The sequence below is a fragment of the Leptinotarsa decemlineata genome, unplaced genomic scaffold (genome assembly GCF_025532065.1).
Source record: "Leptinotarsa decemlineata unplaced genomic scaffold, Ldec_3_MD MMD2_tig00001393_RagTag_RagTag, whole genome shotgun sequence".
In the NCBI taxonomy this organism is placed as follows: Eukaryota; Metazoa; Arthropoda; class Insecta; order Coleoptera; family Chrysomelidae; genus Leptinotarsa; species Leptinotarsa decemlineata.
In genome coordinates, this window is record NW_027412562.1 from 8,179,872 (window position 1) to 8,204,299 (window position 24,428).

The following is a 24,428-nucleotide window of genomic DNA, read 5'->3' on the forward strand; positions in this document are numbered from 1 at the left end:
TTCACACTGAACAAACCTCACTCAAATGTACCTTATGCAACAGGACTGGTCACGTTTCTAAGGTCTGCATTACTTCATTAGTTGCAAAAAAGACAAAATCCCTATTTTTCCCCCTTGGGGTGGAAATTCTGATTCCCTTTCTTGATGCTTATTTACGTTATACAAAGAACCTACCTGCATATCTCAAAATTTTAGATTCAGAACTTCGGCTGTACGTTGATATAAGAGTGTCATTCATTCAATAGGTACCCACTTATACAATACTAGCTCTTTCCCACTGTTCTACCCGCATTACCGTGGCAACCTACCTTATGTGTTATTCCAGGTCATGATCCATCTATGTACCAACTTACATTTGGATCCGTTGAGATGTTTAGGCGTGAAAAAGTAAAAACCGTAAATACAACATTACATTCATCCATAGTCACAAACTTTACGCTTTTATAATATTGGTAGGAGTAGGATTAGTAAGATTGCCAGTGTATTTCATTCTAATCTGTAGCTTCATTAGATAAGTGGACTGAAGTATAATATAGGATTCTATGATTTGAGGAAGTTCCCAATAGAATTTTGTTCAGGAAACAAAAACAGAGCGAGAGAGATTACGTGGCTGTGGTTCTCACCTGGGTGTATGTCGGCCTTAGGAGCGGCTTATAGAGGTACTTCTGGTTCCAGGAGTATGATCGTAAGAACTCGTTAGATCACACAACTCTAGCTGACCAGCAACTTTATCAATTCATTGAGTAGGTTGTCGAATCACCTGAGATGATTTCTGTAACGAGTCTATATATCGAATCCCCGTTGTTCTGCTGCTCTTTTAGCGACTGAACAAATATATGCAGCTGGGTTCTTTGTATAGCGTAAACAGTCTAACACGTGGCATGCCAACAAACCGTTTCTTGAGTAACGACAAACTGGATGCTGTGAAATTACATTGGAAGTATTGATATAATTCAAAATTTTTATTTCAAGATTTATTTATAGGTCATCATTTTTACAGCTTTTACTGAAACATCTGTATACCGGTGGCTCTTAAATTGAAATCAATATGGGAATGATCAAAGAGTACTTATCTATTTATATATAGATATTTTATAGAGTGGGTATGATATAAAAATCAAAAATGAAACAATTAGTAGACACAACACTCCAAAAGTGGGGCAAACCGCGGACACGTCTTTCTGGCTATTGGCCTCAACAGCGCGGTGCAGCCAAGTGTAAACACTTGTTTGCCGAAAGCAGGAAACAACACATATGCACGGAGTCAACAACAGGAGCCAACCGCACATTTGTGGTTCCAGTTAGAAGACCTAGAATTCCCAGGCTACATCTAACATGACCACGTAGGCAGCTATAGCTACCTGCGTGACATCCGGGTCCAGGATATAAATACAAAGAGATATTTTATCGAGTGGGTATGATATAAAAATCAAAAATGAAACAATTAGTGGACACAACACTCCACTGGTTTCAGAAACATGGATTCTTGTTGCATGGTGTTTTTAAGGAAATGATCAGGTAAGTTTTCTGTTTTTTAATGTTTTTTGCCATTTCAGTTCTAATATTAGTGAAGTAATTTTTCAATTTATCAGGATTTTTTTTATCAGAGATTGGATTTCCGTTTTGATTTTTGAACGTTATATTGCGATTTTTTTTTTATTAATGAGTTTTTTCTAGTTATTTCATTTACAAGTTCCCACGTTTTTTTACTATTTCCATTTATTGTACTCAATCTGTTTTTATAATATTGATTTTCTTGTCAACTTTATATTATTATTCAATCGATTTCTGTATGATTTATATTCATTTTCCCATTCTGGGGTATATTTAACTAATAATTCCTTTTTCAGGTGATCCCTTTGCCGTATTGCGATAATCAGGTCAGTAGTGATCCATGGTTTAATTTTTTTATATTGAGTATTATATGAATATGATGCTGTTCCCATATGAAATTCAAGTTTTTCAATAAATTTGTCATAACAAACCTGTATTTCATTATTCTTCATCACTCCTTCCCATTTTTCCCCTCTTAATGATTTGTGTAATTTATTATAATTTATATTTTTTGCAAATGTACTTGAGTCATTTTCATTTTCAGAAGGTGATTTCATTGTTCCTGATATTTCCAAGTATACTGGGTAGTGGTCGGTGATATCGATTTTGAATAATACCGGGCTCAATAGTATGTTATGGTTTGAATTATTTTTACGAACGAAAATATGATAAATTATGCTTTGTATATTAGACGTAACCCCGGTCGGCTTATTGATATAGGAGAAGTAACCATTTTCAGCAAGGATGTTGAGGTATTCATTAACAGAACCGGAATTTTCATCCATCAAATTATTGTTTATGTCACCTTATATATGTCAATATTTTTTTTTTTCAAATCATAGATGAAGTATTTTATGTCGTTCAGATAAATTTGAGTATTAATGGAGGGTAATTCATAAGATGCTGTTATTCCAATCTCAATACCAACAATAGTCAATGAAATTTGTATTAATTTGGTTTCAGTTAGTGACATTATTTCGACATCAGCAATAATATAATCCTTGATGTACACCAATAGACCATCATTCTGATTTACCTTTGAATTGATGTAATGTGCTGAAAAATCTGGTATTGAATAATCACTTACCGACTGGAGATTTCATGTTTCCGATATAATTATTATGTCCATATGCTTATTCACCTCTTCTAAATAAATAAAAATTTTTGATAATGCTTCTGATATTAAAATGAATAACGGCCAACGCACTCTTCATATTCCCTTTTCTATTAAAAAACTCACGAAAAACACGATATTCTTGAGTTTCAATTTCCTTCTGATTATCTAAAATATCTAAAAATTCTATCATTCTGTATCGATTACTCAAAATGAAACTGATATATAGTATTCGAGTAGAGACGTGTATGTATATAGTAATAATTGAATAATCAAATATTATTCGAAATGAAGACAAAAAATAACCTATCAATAATGTACATAAAACAAAATATAGTTTCTTGATGGGCTAATGAAAATAACATTGTTCGAAATCTCCTAAGTTCCAGTTGATAAAGTGTAATTACTTATCTTATTACTTTCTATTAAGAAATTTAGGCTACTAATTATTGAATAACAGTTTGATTATTCTACAAAAATCAAAGGGAGTGTATTATTAAGTTTCATTTATTCTTCTGCACCAAATAATTTATCAAAATCTTCAAAAGACTTTAAAATACATATTTTATTATTATAATTGACAAAAATTTGTCCTTCGTTTTGCAATGACGTTTTTTCAATAGCTCTAATAAAAATGTTCAAACTAATATTTGTAATTATTTACTTTTGATTATTTCAAAAATAAAATAAATACAACAATAAAAATTAATTGGCGCTCCGGGGCGACTTCATTGATTCCAGTGGCGCATTTGCATTTTCAGCTGCAGGAAAACCCGGACAAACCTGCAGCACCACATCATCTGAAGATCTTGATCTAACAATGTCCTCTCTCTCATAAAAAAAATGTAGGGTGTCTCCAGAGGCTCCAATGAATTCAATGCATCGCCAGAACACTTCGTGACACGACTATCGTCAAACTTAAACCAGTCCGTTTCTTCTTTGACCAAGGCGTAATAATGACCAATAATATTTGTTGTAATATATTAACATTATTATTATTTCCATTGTTTGTTGGTTTTTGGAGTAGATAAGAAGTGTAACTTTTTATGTTTAAGTTTTTATTTAAATAAAAAAAAACTCTATCGAATGGCGTTTTGTGCCGACAGTGGATTTTGGGGTTTCAAGGAATAAAGATTTGAAAACGAATTGTGTTTAGAATATCAAGATAAAACATTTGTTAAATCTTCCCTTACAACGATTCTGGTTCCTTTCAAAAACTTTTTTTTGTTATAAATTGTTTGCTTCATCACATGGGTTCCAAGTCTCATAAAAACTCCTCTTGTTTTTCCTCGGGTTTCTGATTTTTTTCCAACTCTATAGCATAATTCTATATCCGCATTACTTATCTTAATTGCCATTTTCGTATTGAAAAGTTTGATTATGCCTTCTCTCAAATTTTCTCCATCAGTTTCCTTGTACCTGATTGAAGATTCTTAGGTTGTTTTTCTTCATGCTTTGTTCAATATTGTCAAGTTTTTTGTGTATCACACAATTTTCATTAATTATTTTTCTTCTAGTACCCTCAAGAATGTTTATTTGGTTTTATAGTGTTGTTTTACCACTTTCATTTCCGTTTTTAGTTCGCTGACTTTTTCTTCTTAACATTGAGAGTTTTTTTATCGATGGATAACGTGACCGCCTCGGCTACACTATCAGTAATTGTTTTTATAAATGTCTGGTCTCTCAGGAACTTCGACATGACATTATTTACTGCCGATTTTATTTCATCAACAACATCTCGCGTTAGAACCATATTCTTAGATTACACTTCTCATCAGGGTGCTATACTACTTCCTTTCTACAAGTACACAACATTCCAGATTTTTTTATCCTAATTTACACACAATTTGTAATGATATTGTAGGAGCAATCGAACACACGACTATTCACAACATGCCATGTTGCCACTCAACTTTAGGGATAAAATGTATGGAAAATAAAAGTATTATTTAGTAATTTTGAACTTACTTTTTTTAGACAGAAAATTTTTTAAATACGATTTTACTGAAAACATTGATAATATTTTCAAAACAACAGTCGTTTGAAAGCAATAACTTATCGTGACAAAAAATCACGTCAAGATGTATTGGAAGTATTTATTTTAAATATATTTCAGACAATGTGAATTCACATTCACAGTTGTACAAACAGTTTTCTGTATTTCGTGTATAAAATTCGTGTTTCATGGCACATAAGTGCCATGAAACACGCCATTATAAAACTCATTTTGAGCACTTAATACAAAAATAACTGTTTTGGTCTGAGCAGACAGTAAAGTGTGGTTTGAGAACTACGGACAGTGACAAAGGTCCCATTACCAACACATAAATAATTTTTGTAATTAGGTGGAAACCGGTTGAAATATATTGGAAAGTTGTACGCAAAAATTGCATATTGAAAAGTATTATTTATTCCCGTTCATAGAACTGTTCAAACAAACGCTACAATAAATATCAAAAATCAGCAGAGCGAACAGGCGATAAATAAAAACCGGATCCGACAAACAAATTCTCAAACACCGTCGAAAATTTTTAAAAATATAAACAAGTGAGCGTTAGTCTCGAAATCAATCAAATAAAACCCCGTAATATGATACGAATAGTGAGTGTTGAGAGCGAGCGACCTTAACGTCATTCAATATGGCCGTCGTGCATAGCTGGTGTTTCAACAGATCAGTAATGCTGGGAAATATGGCGTTACTGTCAATAAATCAGGGATTTGCAGACTCGCCAGCGTAATTTGTAGATTAGATGCGTTTCAATATCATTTGTAAATAACTTTAGTATTTGCTGTTCACCTTGCCATGGCAGCTTTCAGTTGGAATTGGCCAGAGAAGAAAGACCACAATTATGGATGATTTATCCACAATCATGAAGTCAACTGAAAAACTTGAGTACAGTCATTGGTGAAAAATTTTAAGAAGTCTGGACAAACTTGAATCGTTCATTTTTCATATTCACGGAAAAAATCTCCATTGATTGACGATTTGTAAAAATTCGTAATTATATTTCCCAGAAACATCTCAAAATAATTTATTTTCGATTCATTCAACATCACTCATTCAATACTCAGTACCAGTATATGTATCATTCATACGTCCGTTGAAATCTTTACAAAATGAAACAATTAAATGTATATTCATATTACTTTTCCGTTGTTCCATTTTCAAATTATATATTGAAAATGAACTCCTTAACATCACCCTTTTATATAAAATAAAATTTTGGAGAACCAGAAGTCAAGTTCCTGGGTTACCTTGTGTCTGGCAAAGGCACGCCACTCTTTCCGGAGAAGGTCTCGGCAATCCAGGAGTATCCACGGCCCGAAACAGCGAAGGATCTCTGGCAGTTTCTAGGTATGATTAACTTTTACAGGCGTTTCATGCGTAGGACTGCTAGAACCCAGGCGGTGAAACTCTTGAATAGGAAATAAATTCTGTTCTGGGATTTCGGCCAGGAACTATTTCTTATTCAGGGGTTTCCGCTAAGAACTGAACCAGCTCTGCAGTCTCCTCGCTGATCGAGAAAAGACAGCGTTAGTTCTTCGAGGTTGCCCTGTAATTTTATTTTTCGTGTTTTGTTTGTCATTGTGTTTTGTTGTTATGGATAAACGCTATGTTTGTCTGAATAATAATTCACCAATCACCAGTTTCGACAACATTCTCTAAAATTTGAGGTCGTTTCAACCATCCATGAATATCATATTAGAACATCGAAAACTCTTATTACTCTCTCAGTTTTAATTAATGAGGTTATTATTCATGATGAACAAATAACTTCAAAACATGTTTCTGAAAACTAGTTAAAAAACATAAAATAACACATTCTTCAAATTGAGATAAAACATGTTCTGCATTAAAAAATATCTCATTTCTTGGTAATATTTAGTTATATACTCTTTAAATTGGTTGAGTTCTCTATTTGATTGATGTGATAAAAATTAAATATAGTACTATTCCAAAACTATTCGAGTTTTTATTTCGAAATCAGTAATAATTTGAAATATTTTTTGATTTAAGTGCAATCTAAGCTGTTCGAAATGAATTTCAACGAATTGCCATTCTTAGATGTATTGGTGAACAGGACCGACACTGAGTGGGAAACATCTGTATACCGAAAACCCACTTATCTGAACCATGAATCCAACCACCATCAATCGACTAAAAGAGGAATCATCAAGACTCTAGTAGACCGTGCTTTCGGGCTCTGTAATACAAAGGAAGGACTCGAAAAAGAACTAGAAAAATGATCTTCAACGGAATGGCTACTCGAAAGCGATAGTGGAACAGACTTTGGCTAAACGACAGCAGGAGCTTTGCAAGGAAGAGAAGCCGTCACAATCAGTGCTTGCACTTCCCTACATCAGTGTATCAAGACCTTACCGCGGCATGCGGGGCTCTGTCGCGGCGGACTAAGTAGCCCTAGCTACTCGTCGGATTCATATGGATTCAAAAAAAGTAAAAAGTACTTAGAGGGCTGAAGCCACCAGTACTGTATGAGATAGAAATTCAAATTGCACAAGAGGAAAAAAACTTGGGAGTCATTTTTGACCACAAGTTGACAAGGAATCAACACCTACAACTTTAGCATACATGAGGGCACACACTATAGACCTGCAAAGGTCGCAGTGTAGTGGCTGTCTAGCACAAAAGCCCCATATTAATCTATTAATCTATCTAACAAAATTTCGTTAAATATATGATTTTCTTCTGGAAGAAGATTTGAATATGTTGAATTTGTTTTCTTATTTACATAGCTCATATGATATTCCTGGATACGATTACTTAATGTTCTGCCAGGTTGACCAATGTATACCTTAGGACACGTTCCACATTTTAATTTACGTACTCCTGATTTCTCGAAATAGTCATATCTCGGAGGAATTAGTCCAGTCATCACCCGAAGACGATTGTGGATACTAACAATCGACACGTCGTGAAGTAAGTTGGCTTGGAATCTCTCAACTTTTTATTTTTAATTTTTGTTCAATTGTTTTATTTTTACTTGTATTTTATTTCACTGTTATTTCATTTCCGGTTTTTGCTGCTGTTGGAAATGAATCAGATATCATTTATTATATTTATTTTTTGTTTTACTGTAAACGTACACAAAAAATGAGGAGAATTTTCGAATTTTGCGCCTTACATACATTTGATTAGCGATTTTTTATGTTGGTACACTCGTCTTGAACATATGTTTACAGTTTCAGCGGTTTAGCATGATTAGTTTGTTGGTGAGAGTGTTTTAGGTGTTCGGCGATTTTCTACCATCGAAAAATGCATTAAATAATGTTCATCAAATTTTATGTAAACAATGGAAATGCGGGCTGAAAACATTTGAAATCTTGACAGTGGCATACGATGATTGTACCTTCAGGCAGAAAAATATGGTACAAGCTTTTCACAGAAGGTTCAGTAGATGTAAATGACGCTCGCCGCCCTGAACGCCCCAGAACATCAACAACCGATGAAAGTGTCGAGAAAGTGAGAAAAATCAGTTTTCATAGAACTTTTTTGGGTATTTACACCTTCCACCATCTGAAAAATATGAATATTGTAATGGAAAACTTTAAACACGTGTAGAAAAAGGAAAATTTTCAGTACAACCCAATAAGTTACTGCGTAAATTAAAGTATTTTCTGTCAAGAAAAATGGTTTGTTCATGAAAGAAGGTCGATAGAAACTTCTTCAATTTTTTTCAATAGTATATATTCATTGTAAAACTTTAGTATTACTTTGGGAAAAATCTCAAATTTTCTAGATTTTCAAAACCATCTTGAAGTTTTATACCACGAAGCGGTCTCGATAGTTTCAAGGAATGTAACTTGATTTGCTGACAATAGGAAAAAGTAATAGAAGGAAAAATATATATTTTATGATTACAGAAATGTCTGTTTATTATTTTGTAGTTGTACGTTTTTATCTATTATCTACAAATTGTTACTTCAATAGACCCAAATGTTGGAATTCTGTTCATCAATTTCGTAATTTTCTGTGTAGGTGATTGTAATAATGATGGAACCAGCTACTTTCTCAACTGAATTCTTGAAGTGGCCTCAAATATTTTCGGACCTTTTTTAATATTTTCATTTCTAATTTATTAATTTCTAATGTATTTATTGAGTGATGGGACAATATAGCAAGCCTTTGGAATATTTCTCGATACATTATCATTAGTACTCCTCAGGTGTACTTTATTTTGAAGAATATTTATCTCTCAGACCAAAGCAGTCAACAGTTTTGAGAAATTCGATTATAATAGGCGATCGGAATGGGTGCATTTGACGTTTCTGATAAATGCCTCAATGTGACATTAAATCACACTCCAAAAGCAAACCTCCGTCGTATTCAAGCGATCGGAGTCCAAAGAAAGATTAATAAATGGTCATAAATTGAAAAAAGTGGTGGCAAATACAGACGGAATAATTTCTCGTATTTGTAGTAGCCATCAGGTGGTAACTGAGCAGTTTGAATTGATTGAATATTCGTTTATACATTACCTTCAGAATATCGTGACATGGTTATTGAAAAGGAAATTGTCATCATGATCTGCGGGCATCCCGTATTGCCGGCATTCAGTATTCCTACTACGACTCATCGGTGAAAGCGAAGATGAGTAACGCAAGGCAAAAACCACATCGTCTTCTTGAGATAGAATGCAACATACGATAATGCGTATTATTCATTATTCGAAATATATGGTATTGAGTGGACGTGGATAGTTTTAATTATAATTACCCCTCAGTTTACATCAGAAGTAGTTAAGAACGTATAGGTAGTTGTGTTTTGTGCCAGTGCTACTGAAGTTGGATTCTCAAATATGGGACGACACCGAAAGAAACCTCGCCATCGGTCGTCATCGTCTTCAGAGGATAGTTCGACATCAAGTGATGATAAGTATTATAGACGTAAAACCAATAGGAAATCGAAAACCCACCGAGAAAATGTAAGTTATACCCCACCAATTTACCAACCAAGAATGGAGGTATCTTCAGTACAAACAGGTACAACTTTCAATATTTTCTCAATGATACCAGAGTTTGATCCAAAAAACAACGGAAATTAATGATTGGATAGGTATCATTCTAACTTGTACAAGTGGCCAGATAATTTGATGATTTTTCAAGCTTTAAATAAACTAGAAGGTAATGCCAAGCTGTGGTTGGATAACTATATAGAAAGCGAGTTGTGTTGGTCACAGTTTACTTGGGAAAATTGAAAAATATTTTCATATCAACTTTTCAGCCTAGCGGAAATGCATTCAAGCTATTAATGGACTTAGTAAATCATAGGCCAACTGAGGATTGTTCGTTATATGATCGTTACTTTGAACATATAGCTGAAATCGACAAATTAAAGGTGAAATTTTCTGACGCTGATAAAGTTTCTTTAATTTGTGGAGCTATCAATGATAGTAATATAACGGCAGCTATTGAAGCTTTCAACATGGTAGATCCTAACATGCTGGGAGCATATTTGAAAAATAAAATTTATACTTTGCCAAATGCCCCAGGGAATAATAACATAGTTTCTGATCCGCATCCTAGATCTCGGACCTCAATGATGCAAGCGGGTCCAAGTTATTTCAAACCTTCTGTTAGTAAACATTTTTTTCATGAAAATAAAGTTAAAATATGTATGTCATGCGGAAAATCAGGCCATGACCGTTCTAATTGTCGCCGTAGATACCAAATTTGTAAATTTTGTCATTTAAAAGGTCAAATTGAACTAAATTGTCTCAAAAAACAATATAAGAAATTAAAAAAAAACAGAAAATCACAAAGGCTCCAGTAATACTGTCAAAAAAACCGAACATATAAACCGTATTTAAAATTCCAAGCCACAGTCAAAATTTAATAAAAAAATTACCCTCATCGGAAATAAATGTGAAGCGTTCATAGATTGTGGAAGCCATTGCTCAATTATTAAATTATCTGTTGCACAAAAACTCAAATTGAAGTTGCAGGATCTCGATAACCCCGTTATTTTATCAGGATTTTTGGGGGATTGTGTTACAGTTAATCAATATGTTTACGCCCAAACACAAGTGGATGAAGTGAATTTAGATATTGAATATTATGTTATCGACAATTCCAGATTCAATTCTGACATCTTAATAGGTACAAACTATACAGAAAACCCCAATATTATGTATTCAGATTCTCTGAACTTTTTGAACAAACGTGATATTCCTGATTGGCTACGAAACATCAATCATGGACAAATGTCCCCATCTGATTCAAATGCCTTTTATGAATTGTTGATGTCTTATGAAACATGTGTGTTCGAGTCAGTAAAAAAGTGGCTAAAGCGCATTCAGTTTCATTATCTATAGAATTAACCACAACGAAGCCAGTTACTCATAGATCATATCGTGTTGCGGAAAAAGATAAATCAACTTTTAGAACAATCATACAGGACTTACTAGATGTGAACATTATTCGAGAAAGTATATCACCTTTTTATTACAGTCCAGCTTTGTTAGTAAATAAAAGTGATAATAAGAAAATACTAGTGGTTGATTATAGGGCACTCAATAAAATAACTGTGAAACATAAATTTCCAATGTTATAGAGGAAATTATTGATAATTTGTCAGGTTTTGAATACTTTACGAGTATCGATTTAGCCTCTGGCTTCAAATTCCTATGGAATCAAATTCTATTCCGTTTACTGCATTTGTGACACCAGAAGGACATTAAGAATATACTAGAGTTCCATTTGGATTATGTAATACCCCGTCTTTCTTTTAACAATTTATGAATGAAATATTCTCACCTTTACGTAATTATAATGTTATACCTAACCTTGATGACTTACTCATACTTTCAATAACTATTTCAGATGGTCTAAATATTTCACAAATGGTTTTAGAAATAATAAAAGAATACGGTTTGACAATAAAACTGAACAAATCATCATTTATGTTGAACAAAATCAAATATCTAGGTTATGAAATATCTTTGAATAAAATATCACCCTCTAGTTCAAAAATAGAGACTGTCGAAAATGTTACATATACAAAGAATCAACATCAATTGCACCAATTTTTGGATTTAGTTGGCTACTTTCGGAAATTCATTAAAAATTTTGCTCGATTATCTGCCCCACTTACAAAACTTCTGAAAAAAGACTCTAGCTGGGTATGGAATGAAAACCATACTAAAATAATAGACTTTAAAAGTGAAAATATGTTCCAAACCAATACTGGCAATTTTCAACCCGAAATTGCCTGTACTTGTTTATACTGACGCTAGCCGTGATGGTTTTGCTGAAATTTTGACTCAAAAACAAGACAATTTAAAAAAACCTATTGCCTATTTCAGTAAACAAACTACTGGACCTGAAAAAAATTATCATTCATTTGAGTTAGAGTTGCTTGCAATTGTAAAAACCCTCGACAGATTCCGCTATTATTTGCTGGGACATATGTTCACCATTTTTACAGACTGCAATGTAGTGAAAAATGCGTGGAATAAGCAGACACGTGTTTCCCGTGGATTCTTTTTTTTTACAAGATTTCACGTTTCAACTCGAGCATAGGGCAGGTCATCAAATGCAGCACGTTGATGCATTAAGTCGAAATTTTCGTGACCTTGATCCCGAAAAAAATGCAAATATCCGTAATAAGTGAAAACGATTATTTAAGAGAGGCCAAAAGCTCAGATGATCGAATCAATCAAATTAAAGAGATTTTATTAAGCGGCAATAGTATCGAACACAAAGATATTTTCAATGATTACAATCTTCGTGGAAATAAGATTTATCGAATTACGCAACAAGGCTGAAGATTGTTTATTTCAAAATTGTGTAGGTGACAAATCACTAAAGCAAACCATATTGATATTGGTCATTTTGGTTACGACAAAACAATCGATAGGATTAAACGAACCTGACTGATTTCCTAAAATGAACCGATTCGTAAAAAAATATATTAATTCGTGTCTTTATTGTTTATATTACAAAGAACATGGTGACAAAAAGCCTCGTTATTTGCATTCTATTAATAATAATACTAATAATAATCTTTATTTTCTTTTTGACGAACAGAAGTTTGTATAGAATTAGTGAAATCTTAGATCTAAATTACATAACTAAACAGGCAATACAAAATTTACAGTTGCACAATAAAAAAAAGAATTAAAGTCAACTATTTGTTTTTAAGTAATCGTCCACTGAATAAAAACAATGGGATAATAAAAAGTCCTTCAAAAAAATTTCTTAAAACCATTTATAGTTGAGCACGTTTTTATGTTCGCTGGGAGTTTATTGAAAAATTTTTGTCCCAATACGAGAGGAGACTTAAATGGAATATTATTCTTAGAAAATGGTACATGAAGATCATTTCGATTTCTAGTATTGAAACCATGAACCTGATTATTTGTTCTGAATGCATTCAAATTACAATAAACATAAGAACATACTTCAAAAATATACAAACACGGTAGCGATAAAATATTGAATTTTTTAAAATAGTATGCGCAACTAGTTCTACGGGATACACCAGCAATACATCGAATCAACCGTTTTTGAGAAACGAATACATTATTCCCAAGTACGCTAGACCACACCATACGCTGCATGTGAGTCATCTTGGACCATTTGTCGAAACCTTGAATGGTAATAAATACATCCTCGTCATTGTGGACGGGTTTTCAAAATATACCTATATTAGGCCAGTTCCAAATACATCTTCCAAATGTGCGATTGATGCTCTTTAAAAATTATTCTCACTTCTGGAAACCCAAAACGTATAATAACAGATCCTGGGTCGGTTTTCACCTCAACTGAATTTAAAGAATGGTCTGTAGTCAATGGAATAAGGTTATTCACAACAGCTGTCGGGATGCCCAGACCAAATGTTCAAGCTGAACGTATGAATGGGTACCAGTTGAGAACAGGTACTGATCTCCATCATTCATCAGAAGAAGAATTAGACGTCACAAAAATCAGGAGAAAAGCTGCCAAAAACCTAGAGAAAAATAGAATCGAGCAAGATCTGGCATTCAACAAAAAACGTGGTTCTCCAAAATTTGTCTCAGTAACAAGTTTCCCGGCCAACAATGAGAGTAAGAAGTTACTTCCAAAATTTCGTGGCCCCTTCAAGATAGTAGAGGTTCTAGCATACGATACCTATCGTACCTATCTAGCATACGATAGGTATCGTATGCTAGAACCTCTACTAGGTAAATATTAAGAATGATCTAAACTGATCGCCATCTTAGGCACTAAAGATCGCCATCTTAGGCACTAAACTGATCGCCATCCTAGGCACTAGAGATCGCCATCTCAAGACACTAAAGATCGACATCTCATGCACTAAACTGATCGCCATCTTAGGCACAAGAGATCGCCATCTTAGGCACTAGAGATCGCCATCTTAGGCACTAGAGATCGCCATGTCATACACTAAAGATCGTCATCAAAGGCACTAAACTGATCGGCATCCTAGGCACTAGAGATTGACATCTTAGGCACTGACTGATCGCCATCATAGGGACTTTAATGATTGCCATCCGAGGCACCACATTATGGTAGAATAACCTAAAGTATAATAAAAATCTCTCGATTGTTTCTTTTCTTTCAGACTATCCTTTCGAGGACGAAACATTCACAGGATAGCCGTGCGGGCATCCCGTATTGCCGACATCCAGTATTCCTACTACGACTCATCGGTGAAAGCGAAGATGAGTAACGCAAGGCAAAAACCACATCGTCTTTTTAAGTTAGAATGCGTATTATTCATTATTCGAAATATATGGTATAAAAATTTTAATGATGAATAGACTTGCTGTGCTACAAAGTTATTTATAAAAAGATAATTGGCAAAAGGTAAAGTTTCGTTTGGAAGTTACAGCTTCTTGATTTATTAGGGTATGTTCAACCTACCATAATATAAACCATAAATGAATCCAGATCGCGAGAAAGACTGCTCAAATGTAAAAAAGGTAAACTGACAGACCGCGAAGAGCCTTGATGCTTCTTAGGTGGCTCGGGAAGTTATTAACATTGCTTAACCAGAACACGAGGCTAATGAGTAGTTGATGCCGTCAACACCAAAACAAAAATGGTTCTTCAACCTCTCTGTATATTTTATTTCCGAACATAAGAAAACATTAACTGATGGATTAAAATAGATGGTATAAGGTGAATCAATTACCAAAGTACTGTTCTGGGTTTATTTTTTTGTGAAAATGAAATAACATGAAGAACATGAAATAACTGATATAAATGCCAATGAAAATTTAAAAAAGAAACTATCTAGTTCAGTTGAAAAATTATAAAAGATTAGTCTACGATGATTTTACAGGATTATCGAAGAATTAATGACAATCATGGCAGGTGATGAATTTCAGAATAACAACTTCCTGATGCTGATGCTGAATTTTGGAAACTTTACAATTCTCTGTAGTTCATCCATTCTGCATCCAGTCGGGATGAAAATATCAATTAAACATAATGAATGTTTAGAATCGAATGAACTCGAAAGTAAAATCATTAAAGGAACTTCCATCAATATTTTGAAACCGACATTTTTATAGACGTACTCAAATTTTCCAGAGTAATTTCACTATTCAAAAGAGGCAATTCGAATCTGGTTGAAAATTACCGACCTATCTCCATTATACATATAATTTCTAAAATAATCGAGAAAATTTTGAAACAGCGTATTTATGCTTGTTTTGAAACAAATCACTTTTTTAAATTAACAATTCACAATTTTCCGTTCTGTAACTTCTCGAAGGTCCTTAACAGCCTCTCTCACAGCATGCTAATAGACAAATTAAGCTATTATGGAGTGAGCGGAGCTGCACTTTCTCTTGTGAAGTCATAACTATCGATAATAACAACGTAATATTAAAATTTGAACATGTTAAGTACGATCAGTACTAGGTCCGCTGACATTAATGACATCAGTAAATTCATGCAATCAATCAGCACCATACTATTGGCTGACGATACGATCCATGCTGGGAATCGCATGTTGAAAGGTGAGACTTCGTTAATCTTCAGCTCACACAAGTTTCGTCTTTTCAGGAATGTTTTTTGTAGGGGATGAAATAATATTTCAACGGAATATCCAAAGAGAAGAAAATTTATTTTTGGGAAATTGTGTCAAACTGAATAGTGAAAAGTCACAAAGCAACGCCACATATAATATCGACAGTGTTAAATTATTGGGTATGAATTTGGACAGCACTCTCACCTGTGTATGTAACATTGAGAAGCGTGAAAGTAGATTGTGTACTACAATCTTGATTCTTCGTCAAATGAAAAATGTCAGCTTCAGCACGCAGAAAACAACCTACTTTTCTCTCTTTCATTCCCTTTTAAGCTATGGTATTCTCCTTTGGAATTATTCTACTGGAACAGAAAACATTCTCAAACTACAAAAAAGTAATTAGAGCTATTGCCGATGCTAGTGTCAGAGAACACTGCAAACCCATATTCATTCAGTTACGGATAATGCCCCAACCATCTATTATTTGTTCAATGTGCTTACTGAAATAAAAAAAAAACTTTCTTTTATAACACTTGGATATTCTTATATATAATACCGGGCATGCCAATAAAATTCTAATAAATATAATAATTCTAAAATACAAATCATGAAATTATAAAACAATAACAAACATTAATTGCCGCTCCGGGGCGACTTCATTGATTCCAGTGGCGCATTTGCTTTTTCAGCTGAAGGAAAACCCTGAAAAACTTGCAGCACCACATCATCTGAAGATATTGATCTGCCAATATCCTCTCTCACATAAAACAAAATATAGGGTGTCTCCTGAGGCTCCACTTAATTCAATGCATCGCCAGAACACTTAGTGTTACGATTATCGTCAAACTTAAACCAGTCCGTTTCGTCTTTGACCAAGGCGTAATGATGACCAGATTCAACGCCAGAACCACAGTGAACCATGACTGCATGAAGATTATTATGATGGTCTGCTAGATTGAAGTGTTCATCTATTTCGAATCTTCGTAAGAAATTGTTGCTTCCGTCAGAGGTTGAGTCATGTTTGAAGATCACCAGTGTTAATATTAGATTGACTAGTACCTCAGCTATACTGGGGTTAGTTTGGCCACCGTACATACGTAAACAGAAGTAAATTCACTCCCGTCGGTGTCTTTGATGTTTCGGGTCGTGATTTTATTTTTTGCTGGCATGTGGCGGGGCAGGAAGGTGTCGGCTAAGAGCTGTTGTGTACCTCTGCACGAGATTCGATCAAAAATTATGTGACCATGATCTGGCTTCATCATTGCTACGAGGAGCTCCCAATAAATGTCTCATATGATGTGAACTGTTTCATGAATTCATAAAAAATAAGACAAGGTGGTTGAATAAACGTATATTTTATGCAGCAAGATTATACAATTCAGGTCAAAAGCTTATGCTAATATATTTTGAAGGATTTTCAGAATGATGAGTTTTTGATTTATTTTAACTTTTGTTTTCAAATTTCTATTGGCAATTTCAAAGTAAAATAAATTCTTACCCTTGTGAAAAGAGAAAATAAATAATCCAAAGGAAAATTATCACAATCAGTGGGACATAAATTGTTAAATTGATTAAGAAATTCTGTCTCTAGATGAATGATTCATTGTAAAAATGAATCTGAAGGCATATATAAACTTCCAAACTGTTTGGCTACTGTATTACTATATGCCTTGAAATGACTATATACCAACATTTGTTTCATTCAGTGTCGTACTAGCCGCCGTGGCAAAATTTGTAAATACTTCTCATGAATGTTTTCTTAAACATTTTCTCAAAAGATATCCACAAACATAGCCCAAGCTATTTCTTTCTGGAGTGGCTAGAGTTCTATAATCATTTATCTCTACTCTCAAAGGTTTATAGGGATTTTTTGGAACTTCCACAAGAATTTTCATTCTATTTATGTCTGCATCTGTAATACTAAATGGAATCTCACTAGTATCTTCTAGACAGTTAGTTCCTTCTGCCTGAGTGAAATACTGAAGAGAAAATGTGTTTTTGAAAGCTCTGGTAATTTGAATAGGAGTTGTGTTTTTCATTTTTTGTTGATATTACAGTTAATTTGCTAAAAAATTATAAAACAACGATAAAAATGAAAACAACAATAAAAATATATTTGGCGCTCCGGGGCGACTTCATTGATTCCAGTGGGGCATTTGCTTTTTCAGCTGCAGGAAATCTCGGAAAAACCTGCAGCACCACATCATCTGAAGATCTTGATCTACCAATGTCCTCTCTCATAAAACAAAATGTAGGGTGTCTCCAGAGGCCCCAATAGATTCAATACATCGCCAGAACACTTCGTGAAACGATTATCGTCAAACTTAAACCAGTCCGTTTCGTCTTTGACCAAGGCGTAATAATGACCAAATTCAACGCCAGAACCACGCATAAAATTCGAGGTGGGGAATCTTGACCCAGATATGGCGGAGAGTGAACTTACTGGTGTTTACTTATATACTGTGGTATGGCGCATATTTGGCAATAAAGTAGATCATCACCTGTTAAAAGTTCCATTTTCAGATGATTCAACAATGAGATTTGCACGGACTGATCATTGGTCATATTAGGAAACGCTGAAGATTTACAAACACAAGACGAGATAGACTATATGGAATCATACAATCCAGAACGGTCAGGAGTATTGGTTTTCCTATTGTTTTGCTCACGAAGAGTATTCAACAAGAACCCCAAGAATTCGGAACAATCCTCTTGTTGTCCTTACGAGTATCTAGTTGACTTCAAAGACTCCAGAAAATCGGTTGGAGGGAAAGATGATACATTTTTACGAAACTGCAGCTGCCTGAACAGGTGTTTGAGTTTGGTGAATAGATAGTAAACATTCTCGTTCTCGTTCATCATTCTTCGTCATGAACAACACTTGTGATATGCTATTCATGTAGAAAATGTTTCCTGAATCGTCTAATCCAATTTTCTTCTCAAGATTTTCAGGAAAACTCTACTGATTTGTAAAGAAGAACATGTTTCACAGAATCTGCATCAGAATCATTTCTCAAGCTGAAATCGTTCCTTCCAAGTGATGAAGGGTTTCGTGAAGGGATCGATTCTTCTCTTGCTTGAAGGAAACCAGAATCACTAGGACTGCAACTCATATTTTTGGGGCAAGAATGACCTGAGTCCATTGACCGCATTGAAAAAGAAGAAGGTGCATCAATCACTTGCGAATTAACCTTTATAAGAGACTGATGGATATCCACATATCTTGGCTTGTTTCGAAGATATTTCAGTTCCGTACTGAAATGAGAACAGAGAACAGAGAATATTAAACTTTCAGTTTGTCTTTCACAAAAACTATTTTTTTCAACATTGTTTCCACTGAGTAAATAAATATCTGAAACTCATGAAAATATTAGCTGATTTAAATGAAGTTCACTATCACATAACATCGTTGAGAGGAATATCTGCTCCAAAGCGATGGTGGAACAGACTTTGGCTAAAAGACAGCAGAAGCATCGCAAGGATGAGAAGCCGTCACAAACAGAGGATTATCGGAAAGGGGTCCAAATACAACATAAGAACCTGCTTCAGTTCCGGAAACAATATTCATAGCAGCCTCATGAAAACCAGGCCACCAAACGCGGACCCCGATTCCAGGAATGCATTTACCGGATACCCTGTGAGTACGGAAAATCCTATATCGGTGAAACTAAAGGCCATTGATAGTTCGCATTACCGAGCACAAGAAACACACACAGTGAGGGAAAACCAGCAAATCAGCATGTTTGGACCCATTAACATAACATCGAGTGGTCCCAAGCGGAGATCATACACAGGGATGAACATTGGTTTAGGAGGAAATTCGAAGACGCCGCATACATGTTGTCCAACAATGTATTCAGTCAAGCCAGCGTAGATATACGCAACATATGGAAATCCACAATCAAGCGAAAAGTGGTCAATTCCCGCGAAACGGTCATCTCCCGCTAAATCGGTGAAGCGAAAAGAGGAAATCGGAGATAAGTGAAAGTACTCGAATGACCCATAAAAAGTCATCTCTTGGAGGAATCAGTCCAGTCATCTCCCGAAGACGATTGTGGATACTAACAATCGAAATGTCGTGAAGTAACTCGGATTAGATTCTCTTAATTTTTTATTTTTTTTTGTTTACACGTTCTATTTTTACTTGTATTTTATTACACTGTAATTTCATTTCAGGGATTTTTTGCTTGATATAAATTTTATTTTCCGCTATTCTTTTTTGATTTTCCTTTTTATTTATTCTTTCAAGGATTTCAAATCATTTTATATAATACCAGACAATAGAAGTACGAACTGATGAAATTCATAAACAGTTTTTTTGTGTTCAGATTGTCTCTTCAACAGTTTGATATGAAAAGTGGAGAACCGAAATGTAAGTTTAATAGGATCTTCATTTTAGCAGATGGTTTTCCTATATTTGCGAGTTTTTTTTCAATGTAGAGGTAAACTTGGTTTTGGTCTGAAAAGTTTTTTGTCAAGAATGTACGGGTTGAAGTTGCTGTTCATTGCAGTTTGTCTCATAAAATACAATTATTCATTGAAATTCTCTGTGTACGTTGATATACTGATGAATCTGTGAATCACGCTATGGTGAGCTGCTAATTAATGTTGATGAGGATGACTGGAATGATTGTTTATAGTTCTGTCAGTATGGGTTGGAGTTAATTTGGAAAAATGATTAATTGTCGATGTGATTCGGATCAACAGGCTATTCTTCACCAAATTTCATCTTTGCAGTAAAATTCATTCAAGAAGTAAAAATGAAAACAAATGTCCGTTCTGGGATTTCGAATTTATGTTCTGAATGATGCTGGCAATCGTCTTCGATGAAACTATATCGTACCTTTATATCTCCCCTTCCTGTAGAAACCCGTAACAGTGCAAGAAAGTCATCTCGACTAACCCCGTTTCCTTTTTTCTAGGGAAAAGTTTCACGCTGACGATCATCGTATCGACGTCTCCTCCCCAGGTAGCGACCTACAGCAAAGCCATCAAAGTGACAGTGGACGGCCCCAGAGAGCCCAGATCGAAAACGCGTCAGCAGGGTTTCCATCATTTCCCCTTCGGGCCGAGGCCGTTTGCACCTGATCCACTCACGGGAGGTTTGCCATTCAAATTGAGCGGTGAGTATCAATAATAATAATGATAATTGCGTTTATTGCATGGCATCAAACCATTTATGGAGCAAAGAAAGAAGACAATAACTTTTTGCATATAATAAATCCATAATATAAAAAATACTATATGATGGAATCGGTAGATAATTATTTAAAAGCCATAACCAACGTATTCAAAAAACCCGCAACATGTGTTTCGCCATACAATGGCTTTTTCGGGCGTGTCTTTACTAATTATGTTCTACATACTCAATTCTTAATAGACCTGATTTGAAGTCCCTACATTTCAAGTACCTGATTTTTACCAACGTTTGTGATGACTTAAATTACCTGAGCTTATGACCCAGTTTCCATATTTGAAAAAAGTATTCAGTAACGGGGAGTTATTCAATTCCAATTGATCTTTCGGTAAATTACCCGAATTCCTGAATCTATTGATTACTAAACATTCTAGAAGATTGAGTTTCAAACTCTCCTTTTCTCATGCCCTGCTAAAAGGTGGTTTGCAAATGTAGAATTGCTCTTTCTATTCACAAAACTACTTCTATGCTTTTCAATTCTTTGGGAGAATGTTCTCCCTGTTTGGCCAATATACAGTTTTGGGAAAAAGCCACAAGTCACCTGATCCTGATTTATCCGACACCGAAGTCTTGTCTTTGAAGTTTTTAATGAATTTACTTAGACTAATATTCGTTCTAAAAGCTACGTTTTCGCATTCTTTCTTCAAAAAACGGGCAATATTATTTGTTGGTTCACCCAAATATGACAATGTCCTATAATTGTCGTTATGGCATCTTGAATTTGGGTAGACTAAGTCCATGGCTTGCTCTATAATATCTACCTCATAACCGTTGTTGGCCGCGATTTGTTTGATCAAACTCAGCTCTCTCTGGAAATTACTCTCTGACAGTGGAATATTCAATAGTTTCTGAAGCATAGTATTGTATGCAGCAACTGTGTGCTGATAAGGGTGTGTGGAGGAATTATTTATGATAATGTCCAAATAAGATTGTTTGTGGAAATTTGCAAAGTCATGTTTACTGTTATTTTCCGTAATGGATAAGTCAAGGAAACTCATTGAATCATTTACCTCCCTCTCAGTGGTGAATTTTATTGAAAAGTGAATGGAATTGACATTTTCAATGAACTTGTCTAATTGCCTATCTGTACCAGTGAAACAAACTAAGATATCATATACGTATCCGTACCAATACAGGAAACTGTTTGTCATTTGATAATTATGGATTTCATACTCATAAAATTTCAGCCAGCAAGGGACTCAAAGGTTCCCCAGTATTAGTTCTTCACTGCAGGAATGGAATTTTTCCTCTAACTGGATATAATTTTGAGATAGACAAATAGTAGGTAAATTCAAAATTTCCTGTTTTATCAGTGGATTCCAATTGTTTCTTTTGGCGGAATACTGAGTAAAAAATTCTGTCGGGCACATTTTCCCCCATGAGAACAAAATATGCCAGCTCTCATCTTTGCCTATGATGAAAAATGACGGGATTACATTTCTTTGCCCATAAACTGGTCATGTTTCCTTTGGACACAAAAAGAAATGACGCGGAAAAAAATATCAGGAAGTTAATTGACAGTAATGAGTCAATTAGGATGAGAAAATTAAGAGTATCTGGACTTTTCAGAAAGACTCAAAATTCATAGTTCTTCCACATGAAACTGATCTGACACCTGAAGTATAGGAAAAGTATGGGATTTACGAAATGAACTGTAAGGATCGCGATAAAAATGTGTTGGTCAAACTAAGCAAACTATAATATCTCGCCACAAAAAATAAGCCTAAATTGAATAGAGTGAAAACTCAAACCATTATCGTCTCTAGTCATAATAATATACGAACTGGAAGTTCTGTATATCTTTTGGAAATCCAAGGAGAATCTATGTATTGAAGATATCGTCACATATATTTCTTCGTAGGCAGATAAAATGGATTTGTAACGAAGATGTTCTACTTGACATTCACTATTCTCGCATTTATAGTTAAATTTCTTATGACACTATTTTATGGGTTAACTAAAGTTTCACAATCTCACAATAACGTGTTTTTTTTAAGTATGGATTTTCATAAAGTATCGGCAGATTCCATCAAATCTATCTATACTAATATAAATGTGGAAGTTTGTGAGGATGGACGTACGTATGTCTGTTTGTGGCCCTTTCACGCCTAAACGACTGAACGGATTTAGATGAAACTCCACATAAATACAGCTCATACACCAGAATGACGTATAGGCTACAATTTACAAAGGTTTTGTGTAATTTTGGTCGTTGGAGTTACATGCAGATAATGTACCGTAATATTGTTTATCTTAAATAATTCTAAATAAAAGTGCGCGATAGCATACATCTACCTCTTATGTGGTAGCCACTATATGCAAAATACTGAGCCATAAATACAATTGGATACTTTTTTATAATGCACATTTTAAAATATCTGCCAAATTCTTATAAAATTGATACAATTGTCGTTTTAAGTATTTAATATAGATAAACTTAGTCTCTAACACTAAGTAATCTGGACAAATCGTTTAAAAGTTATCACGACAAGATTATCTTGACGCAACGCAATAAGCCATCACGCGTCGCTTATACTGTAGACGTCGGGGCGGTCAAAGCAATGAAGCGTATCTCCGAGAACGCGACCCGAACACGGGCAGACGTTGTTGGCGGTTGTGTTGGTTTTGCGAAATTTCTTTACAGGTAACATAATTCGATTCTCGAAGCTATTCATCACTTAGTGCAGTTGGCCTACTTTTCTAGTCACTGTATTTTTGAAGTAAAAATTCAAATTAGTAGCTGTTGCCCGGTCTTATATTAACGTACAGCCGAAGGGGGAAAGGAGGGATTCAAAGATTGTATTGAATTTCGTCAGTTTCAGAGTTGGAAACTTGAAGTTTTGGGTTAACAAGAAAATATTGTAACTATTTATTTGAAGTGGTCGTTACCAAACTTAATGTGACAAAAAATTCTATGCGGGCGAAGCCGCGGGCTTTTCATTGGAAATTCATAAAAATAACCAACATTGTACAACACTCTCACACGATCATGAACAAAACACCAGACACGGCGATTTATTGAAATTACCCAAACTGCGCCTGCGTTTGACAACTTCCATAATGAATTCTTGCAAATTAAATTTATATAATAAAATTCCATCAAACTCAATAATTATAATCAGTTCAAAATCAGGATGAAACAATATTTTAAATTTAGATGTTTGTACAGTGTAGAAGAGTATTTACAAAATAATATTGGATATTATTATAGTTGTATAAAATTTTTGCATATAAGAGAAGAATGTTAGTTGTTAATCTTGATATTGAAGATATAAGCTTTGTTGCGGTTTTACAATATTATCAACTTCTTTGTGAAATGATTTTTTTGTGTAAATTGAAAGGGTATATTTTAAGGAGACATTTATTTTGGGAAAGAAAGTTTTTGGCTTTCTACTTCTTTCTCCATCTTTATACAAAAAATGAGGATGGTTTCAACGCATTCCGTGACAATAATACTAATTTTATGAACGATTTGACTGTTTTTTCTTATAATGTTATCCGTATTTGCTACTGACGAGGCGATAAGGCAAGTGTCTTACGTCGAAACATCGAATGTCTAGCAG

The 24,428-nt window shown here is 34.4% G+C and overlaps 1 protein-coding gene across 2 annotated transcripts in view; it reads left to right on the plus strand.

The window, feature by feature from the left end:
* The window catches only part of LOC111508833 (uncharacterized), a 95,636-nt gene that overhangs the window by 21,829 nt on the left and 49,379 nt on the right, over positions 1–24,428 (plus strand). For both annotated transcript variants that reach the window (XM_074175946.1, XM_074175947.1), the window contains one exon: positions 20,591–20,791. In XM_074175946.1, the coding sequence (XP_074032047.1) occupies positions 20,591–20,791 (201 nt within the window). The remainder of the gene's footprint in view (positions 1–20,590; positions 20,792–24,428) is intronic.